This window comes from Mya arenaria, chromosome 8 (assembly GCF_026914265.1).
Source record: "Mya arenaria isolate MELC-2E11 chromosome 8, ASM2691426v1".
Classification (NCBI taxonomy): domain Eukaryota; kingdom Metazoa; phylum Mollusca; class Bivalvia; order Myida; family Myidae; genus Mya; species Mya arenaria.
The window spans coordinates 36,753,573-36,763,189 of NC_069129.1; the positions used below are offsets into that span (position 1 = coordinate 36,753,573).

At 35.3% G+C, this 9,617-nt stretch overlaps 1 protein-coding gene across 1 annotated transcript in view; it reads left to right on the forward strand.

Annotated features, from left to right (window-relative positions):
* LOC128243288 (plasmanylethanolamine desaturase-like) overlaps nucleotides 1-9,617 on the forward strand; it is a 45,470-nt gene that overhangs the window by 27,211 nt on the left and 8,642 nt on the right. Inside the window, exon 4 of the mRNA XM_052960964.1 lies at nucleotides 4,994-5,212. Coding sequence (XP_052816924.1) covers nucleotides 4,994-5,212 — 219 coding nt within the window. The remainder of the gene's footprint in view (nucleotides 1-4,993; nucleotides 5,213-9,617) is intronic.

Below are 9,617 nucleotides of genomic sequence, written 5' to 3' on the forward strand. Positions count from 1 at the left end.
TTTTGATTGTACTTTGTTGCAAACCAAGAACCAATCAAAACTGTTGTAATAAAATGCCTTTACTGATGAACGTATTTACTCGTTTATCCCCGGGAATCAACATCATGATAGCATATCGGAAATCCGAAATGGCCGACTTTTTGCGATGTTATGTTATGTCAATATCAGTATGGGATCGACTAACTACCGCAAAGGCAAATAATCAGGGAAAGTTTTTATAGACATTTCGCTTAAAATACCTTTTCGCTATTTAGTCGTCTCAAAATATTCGGCCATCCGGACCGTCATTTTCGGAAGATCTGCCGGACCCGTACAAGATTTGCCGGACATGTCCGGCGGACCGGCACATTTCGGGAAGACTGTCCGAAATATGTGTAATTCTTGCAATCACATTTTTAAACCCATAATTACGCCGTCATTAAGTTGCCATTAATAAAACTGAAATAATATTCATATTACCTACCTAGAGACAAAGAACGATTCAAGTTTTCTTTGTTTACTGTAGTCTTTTGGCAGTGTTCGAAATTCGCAGTAGCCCGATAGCCTGAGGCTACCGAATTACAGCTCGGGCTACCGATTATCCGCAGAAACTAGCCCGACCGGGCCGCCGTTTTTTTCCTTATGCGATTTAAAAAAAAAAAAGCCAATTAAACGCGTAAATCATCGTGTTTTTATACGCTTATTATTCAAGGGGAAAGATCAAAGCGATGTCAGATTTGCCGTAATTTACGATGGTCAAAAAGATGATTGCTCTGCGATTTAGGACTGCAAGCCATATGTGCTGAACAGTTGCTTATTCATTTAATGTATATAAACACATGTCAAGAGTAATTAACGCCCGAAGTGACAAGTGATTATCGATCTGTTTCTAGCCAGTAACGTCTTTTAGCAGCAGTCAAACTGAATGACGTCAATAGCTCCGCCCTTTTGGAAATTAATTTACGGATAACTTCGGCAGTTTTCACTTACTTACGACGGCTGTAAAAAACAACAATGCTAAAATATCAATATCAAAATTTATATATTATTTACTTAATTGTTTAATTGTATTTGATTTATTAGCTAAATCTAAAAGATAGAAGTTTTTAATGTGTAACAGAAAATTAACATTTTACATCGTCTTAAATGCGCGGGGAAACGGGTGCCTGTTTACTTCCTGACATATTTAATTAAAGTGGAAGGAGAATTGTTGGATATAGTTAAATCATTGTCAGTTTACAGCACAGTAAGGTTTTACTACCTTTGAATTGCTTTGCCATTTATTTTAAAGAACAATTATAGGAATATTGGCAATAGAAAAATCGGGTATTTTTGTTTATACATCCAAAACTTGAAAGTGAAACAGAAAGAAGAAAGAGGAAAATGTTATTGCACCATCGCAGTCGAACGTATTTAAAAATCAAATTGATCATATTTTTTCATTTCAATTGAAAACTTATTGAAGTATAGACATAGTATTATTCTTTGTATGATAAGGGACATTTTAAGAACAAAATCATTAAATCTTACAAATTTAAAAAGCAGCTGTTAACCTGAGAATAGCCGGGTCATACGGCTATAATTGCTGGGGGATATCCCCGGCCCCCGGGTCTTATTGAGAGCCCTGATTATCGCCCTTTAATAATAAAAATTTGCTAAGATCGGTCTTGTCCAATCTTTTAAAGGGACTGTACACCAGATTGGCACCAAAAAAAGTTTTTTTCTGTAACGAATCTCAGGACAATTATTTAATAAAATGTTTTACTCTTTCATATCATAATTGTGAAAAAATACAAAAATGTAAAAAAAAAAGCTAGGCCAGGTTCGAACCTTTGTCGCCAAAATTGCAGCCTTGTGTTGTATCCACTGTGCTACGAAGGCTTACCCTAAACTGTTGGAATATTTAAGCTATATACCTAACTTGGTTATATCACATGATAACATCGACTAGCCAATCACGCATAAGGAATGAATTCTACTAGGTAGACATACCTAGTAAATTTTTTTAATGGAAAAATACGAAAAAACTGCGAAAAACAAATTAATTGTAAACCATGTGGTACTTCAGTTATTAAGTTTCAATGCATTGTACACATCGATACCAAGTTTATGTCAGTTTTTGACAATTTTTTATTTTTTTTTCGCTATTTCATCATACGGAGTACAGCCGCTTTAATGCCTGTGTCCAATCATAACCAATTTTGGTTGGAATGTGTGTAAGCATAGTATCTTAGACAAGGTAGAAAACCCTAGCCCTGTCGCTTGAGTCATGTGAGGGTTTTTGCCCTTATATTATAGAAATTACATGAAATCAGTCTTTTTGGATCAATAACTTAAGAAGCCTTTTCCCAATCATCATCAAATTTGATCAGAATGTGTATGGGCATACTATCTCGGACAAGATCAATTACCAGCCATATAGCTGAATCACTGTAGACTTATCATTCTGTAATTGTTGAAATAACCTGACATCAGTCTTTTGTCCAAATATTACCAAATGTAGTCAGAATGTGTATGGGCATAATGTCTCAGACAAGTTCAATAACCAGCCATATCCCTCAAGTCACTGTAAAGTCAGCAGCCTTTAATTATAGAAATTACCTTGATTCTGTCATGTCCAATCAATAACTTAAGAAGCCTTTTTCCAATCATTACCAAATTTGCTCAGAATGTGTATGGGCATAATTTCTCAGTCAGGGTAGATAATCAGCTATGTCGCCTATATCAATCCAGAGTTATGACCCTTGAATTGGCAAAAACTGTATTTATGGTGTTCGCTCAGAGTTCGACATTAACTTTTTTTGAGAACTGGACCAGTGGACCAGTATCTTTGAAAACCTGCTAGACCTGACCTTAACTGAACTCAACCAAAGTGTAATCACATAGTACCATATAAAAAGGTGTAAAAAATAAAATAACATGCAAAGTCATACTTATATTACCAGTACCATGACTTCTAATTCACAAATTTCAGTAAGCATTTGCATGCACTTAGCAAAAATTCAACAGTGATTTCAAACATTTTGCAATCATTATGATATAAGGTAATGATAAACTTAAATATGATACCTATATGTCAAGATATTAATCTGATGTACAATCAAGAATTATACTTCTAAAACAGCTATTTAAACAAATTGATTTTAAATTTATTATTTAACATTTTGCTCTCTCAGAAAAATTATCTGTTTTAATTTGTGATCCCAACATAATGGCTTTGTATGTAAACTTGCATATCTTGTGATGTGTTATTAGAATACACAATAACTCTGTCAACATTAACAAATTGAACATTAGATGAAGAAATAAACATGCTCAGGGCTTGAATTTAAAGAAATTTCCTTCTTGCAATTTTTCGCAAGTGGGTAAATTTTCAACTCGCATTTTCATAGATTTAATTGCTTTTTTCCAAAGTATTAATTTGGGTTTATTAAGCAATCTATGCCATATAATAAAGTTGCAGATTTGTGCATGATTTAATGACTATATATAAAATGTATAAAGGACAGCACAAAAAATATATTCCAAAAGCGTTTATTTGACATAGAAATTCTGGACAAGGTTTTGCATGTTACCAATTTTAAGTCAATACCTCAGGGAATACATCATGTATTGCATTTAAACTTTACACACAGGCTCCCAACCATTTAACCTTCTTATTTAATCAAGTAAGATAACTCTATCTTTCATATTATATAATTTTTGCCCCTTTATAATGTGACTTAGAAATTGTGGTTAAGGTCTTGCATGTTAGCACACATAGGATAATATCTCAGCAACTACTTGATGTATTGTGTTGAGACTTTATACAATGGTATTCAACCACCCAACCTAATTGAATAACCAAGTTAGATAACTGTATTTTGCAAATAATGGCACTTTATTATAAGACTTGAAAATTCTGGTTAAAATTTTGCATGTTACCAAATTTATGTTAATATCTCAGCACATCATGTATTGCATTGAAATCTAATCTAACAGTGACCCATGCATTTTTCGTCAAAACTTTTCAATCCTTACACTGAAAAGCGGCGGAAAAGTCGAGCGTGCGGTCTCCGTGACAGCTCTTGTGTATTTTTAAAGCTACAGCAATGAAATTTTCACCATGTGCACAGTTTTGCAAACGAGCATATTTAAAGCTACAGAAATGAAATTTGGACCATAACTACTTGAAAGCAAATATTTTTCTTCGTCAGATGACCTTTACTTGGCACATAATAAAATAGTTCATGCAACTTATCTGCTTACAACACTTTCTGTCCTCAGATGTTGAACGTGCAATGTTTTCAACTAACCCAAACGCAAAACCTAAACTATATGTTTGTTGCCTATTACCCATACATACATGCTCTGGATTGAAAATGACCACAAGAGCCATGCCAGTAGAGAATAGGCCCTCATTGGCCTCTTGTTTTACTTAGGGTTTAGACACATTTAGCAGGGGTGGACACTTACTATATTTCCAATGATCATGAAAGCACGCCACCGGTGCAACACCATGGCCTCTTGCTAATGTTAATAGCACATTTCTAACTTGGTCATCATTTTTATTTAAGTTTAGTGTGGATCATAGCATTTATTTTTGTAGAACTTCATTAAGATTCCAGGCAGGTGTTGAATGGACATTCTGATGATATCGGGAACAGTCAATTGTTTTAGCATCTATTTAGTATGGATCCATGTCTTCAGTATAATTCACCGTTCAATAACTATTGTCCGGATAAATTACAATGCTCTTTACTTATAGCCCAGACCAGTCATTGACAACATTGTACAAAACCTTTCTTGAGTATTCTGACAGTTTAAATTTTTAAACACACCATCTATTGCAGTGAAAACTTACAAAACCTTTCGTCATCCACTATCCTTGTGACATTTGAAATGAAGTACTCTTGTATAATTTCAATAGCTCGGGTTGTGGGTACAGTAATTATTACTTATCTCTGCAAGTGGTATACTAATTCATATATATGTCCATAATTTGTAGTTATAATTGTTACCATTGTTGTTTCAGTCTTTTATACGGCCATTCCGAGAGCATCATATAGATCCCACATCCATAACACGTCATGACTTTATAGAGACAAATGGGGATAACTTTGCTGTTATCCTGCTGCCATTGATGAAAATGGCATACAATTTTTTCACGATGTCTCAAGAAGAAATCCTGGCCTCATACAATTGGTGGATGTACGTCTTCCTCCTGGCCATCTTCATTAGCCTTACTAACCAGGTAGGAAACAAATTGCAGAGGTATCAAAAACCTGAATTAATCCTGAAATCAGGATTGAGAGATTTTTAGCTCGACTATTCGAAGAATAGGTGGGCTATACTACTCGCCCCAGCGTCGGCGTCTGGTTAAAGTTTTAGGGCAAGTGGGGATTTTCACTTATAAGTCCAATACCCTACATTCAATTTACTTAATACTTCACGCAGTTGTTCAGGGCCATCACATGATGAGGTTAGATAACTCCATATTATTCTTTACACAGATTATAGCCCCTGATTGACTATGGAACTTAGGTTAAAGTTTTAGGGCAAGTTGGAATATTTATTAATAAATTCTATATCCTTTGTTCAATTGACTTAATACTTCACACAGTTGTTCAGGACCATCACACAATTAGGTTACATAACTCCATATTATCCTAAATACAAGTTATGGCCCCTGATTGACTTAGGTTAAAGTTTTAGGGCAGGTTAAGTTTTAGGGCAAGTTGGGATTTTCACTTAAAACTCCAATACCATTCATTCAATTGACTTAATACTTCACACAGTTGTTCAGAGCCATCACATAATGAGGTTAGATAACTCCATAGTATCTTTTATACAAATTATAGCCCCTGATTGACTATGGATCTTAGGTTAAAGTTTTAGGGCAGGTTGGTATATTGTTTAATAACTTCTATACACTTCATTCAATTGACTTAATACTTCACACAATTGTTCAGGACCATCACCCAAAGAGGTTACATAACTCCATATCCTTAATACTAGTTATGGCCCCTGATTGACGTAGGTTAAAGTTTTAGGCAAGTAAAAGTTAAGGGCAAGTTGGGATTTTAATAAAAAACTTCTATACCGTTCCTTAAATGCACATAATAAAATTCAAAATTATTTACGACCATCTTACAACAAGAAACATAACTCTGTTTTAATCCTAAATACAAATAATGGCCCTTGATTTTTTTTTATTTTTTTTTTAATTTCCTTTGAAAGGCATATTTGTATATTCTTAACCACATTTTCATAATGGGAAATCAAGTTATTTGAATGACTTGTGTCACTGTTTGGGCGGGCTGGTGGGAGGGCAGCATCAAAGTCACCTTATGTATCGAATAATTTTAGTTAGGTTTGACATAAAGAGACCAAACTTGGTATTATTACATCGTTATTGTATTCTAAGTCAAAGTGGCGTAGTCGAGCGCGCTGTCTTACGACGGCTCTTGTTAAAGCTATTCTACATGGAAATAAATGGCTTTGAAAACAAAAGGGGTCTTATCCCCCTAAACCTGCTTTAGGCCTGAAGCCCTCATACTTGGAACTAAATGTTCAGGATTATCAGGATTGGTATATTTGGTCTGTTTTCATCCTTGAATTTATTATACAGACTCGTAAACTTTGCCTAACAGACTGGGCATTTTGTCTGATTTCTATGCAACATTTTGACCATGCAGGATAAATAATTATTATTTAAACAATCAGCACTAAAATATTTATGTGTATTTAATTGATACAAGTTATATTCAAATCTAAAAATCATTGAAATAGCTTTAGATAGACTTAAAAAATTCTAGCATAAACTGTCAAATTTCTAGCATAGACTGTCAAAATAATTTATCAGTTCTAAAACTTGCATCAGGATATTTTTGCTGGGATATCAAAACACAACAAATGACTATGGTTGCTTTTGAATTGTACTCTGTTTGGTATGATTTTATTAAGTAGTCAAAATAATGCATTATTACATGTATGAATTGGTTTTAAATGGTATGGTTCTACTTAAAGGGACTAGACACCAGATGGTGGCAAATACAGTATTTTCTCAAAACAAGACTCAAATTGTCAATATGAGCTAGTATGAGGCCGATAATACATCACTTTACATAATAAAGAGAAAATTTTGTTACTGTCTCAGCTGAGTTTACCTGTATTAAAACAAAGCATATTGGTTTCCCAGTTTATAGTGTGTATATTTATGTCTCCCCCATTCATGGGGAGACATATTGTTTTTGCCCTGTCCGTCAGTCCGTACGTCACACTTTGTTTCCACTCAATAACTATTGAACGCTTAGACCCAGGAATGCGAAAATGTTGTTTGAGTGATAACTTGACAATGCCTGCACCCATGGCCCTAAAACCTGACTTTGGGGTTAGGCCTGACCTGTAAATGACCCCTTTTGATTTAAGGGGTCAAGGTCACAGTGACCTTGAATGCAAAAAGCTTGTCTGTGTGGTAATTTGACAATGCCTACACCCATAGCCCTCAAACTTGATATTTAAAATTAAATTTTGAACTTTGTATAAATCTCCTTGCTGCAACCAGGTTGGGCAAAACATTATTAAACTAGAGATTGCTTTTTAGAAAAAGCGCTTGTCTCCCCCATTGTGTGGTCGTAGGTGAAAAAATCAATGATGGACATGAAATTTGTACTTTTGGACTGGAGACGAACAAACATAGGGGTCATCTACTGGTCATGACCAACCTGCATACAAAGTATGAAGTTCCTGGGTCCAAGTATGAAGTTCATGGGTCCAAGCTTTCATTAGTTATTGAGCCGAAAGAAGTGTGACATATGGACTGGTGACCAACAAATTATTTTTTACCTGAAGGTCACTTTGACCTTGACCTACTGACCTCAAAATCAATAGGGGTCATCTAATAATCAAGACCAACTAGCAAACCAAGTATGAAGTTCCTGGGCTTGCCAAAGTGTTGTTTAGTAAATCAGCGGAAACTGTTATTTTACCTCAAGGTCACCTTGACCTTCTGACCTGACAATAGGGGTCATCTACTAGTCATGATCAACTGGCATACCAGGTATGAAGTTCCTGGGTGCAAGCATTCTTTAGTTATTGAGCGGAAACCATTTTTTACCTCACAGTATTGCGACCTTGATCTTTGACCTACTGATCCCAAAATCAATAGGGGCCATCAACTAGTCATGACCAACTAGCTTACCAAGTATGAAGTTCCTGGGTGCAAGCGTTCTTTAGTTATTGAGCGGAAACCGGTTCTTCACCTCAAGGTCATGATGACCTTGACCTTCGACCTACTGATCTCAAAATCAATTGGAATCATCTACTAGTCATGACCAACTAGCATACCAAGTATGAAGTTCCTGGGTGCAAGCGTTCTTTAGTAATTGAGCGGAAACTGTTTCTTCACCTGAAGGTCATGGTGACCTTGACCTTTGACCTACTGATCTCAAAATCAATATGAGTCATCTACTAGTCATGACCAACTAGCATACCAAGTATGAAGTTCCTGGACCCAAAGGATCTTTAGTTATTGAGAGGATACCGTTTCTTCACCTCAAGGTCACAGCGACCTTGACCTTTGAACTAGTGATCTTAAAATCAATAGGGTTCATCTACTAGTCATGACCAACTAACATACCAAGTCAAAGTTCCTGGGTGCAAGTGTTCTTTAGTTATTGAGCGGAAACCGTTTCATCACCTCAAGGTCACAGTGACCTTTGACCTACTGATCGCAAAATCGATAGGAGTCATCTACTAGTCATGACCAACTAGCATACCAAGTATGAAGTTCCTGGGTGCAAGCGTTCTTTAGTTATCGAGCAGAAAAGATTTTTAAGCTTAAAGCTGCACTCTCACAGTGCAAACGTTTCGACAACTTTTTAATATTTTGTCTTGCAACGAGCCAATTTTTGCGAAAATCCATGGAAACCAGTTATATAAAACTGCTGACAAAAAATTAGACCGCAGATTTTTATATATTTAAGTTCAAAAAATGAAGAAATGAAGTCTATTTCCTGCGACAATGCGAATATGAATCCTTTATGTTCGTCGCCAATCAAGGGACAATATTGCCTAAAGCATTATTGCTAAACAAACACCTATTCATGCCTCGGCTTTTTGCAGTTATGTTATTGAAGCCATTTATTTTGCCGAAGAACTTCATTGGTGTCTTCAATAAAAAAAAAACTGAAACAAACATATGTTGTTATTGATTAATTATTACAATTCCGATAAGTAACGACCTGTCCTGCAAACTTATGTACTAATTTTTAACCTACCTCCAAATAGAGAGCTCACAGTTGACCACCATTTTCTTTGAGTAAAACAAAAACAGTTACCGCGAAAGTCGATAATTGTCCGTTGAGCTTGAACATTTTTACACATTAGGAAGAATTTTAGCATTTTAGATTTGCTTAAAAATTGACCCCGTCTTATAAGCGAGTCGAAACAAAAAGCACCAGATTTCATGGGCAAAGTTAGGGGGCCGTCTTATAAGCGAATCGCCTTATAGTCGAGAAAATACGGTAATTCAATAATAAATTGGCATAACATGTGAAATACAATTGACTTTCATCTTTTAATTTTATTATTGGCCTTCAAATTCAAATAAAACGATGTGTTAATTGATGGGGGTACTCATTTATAATTTAATGAGA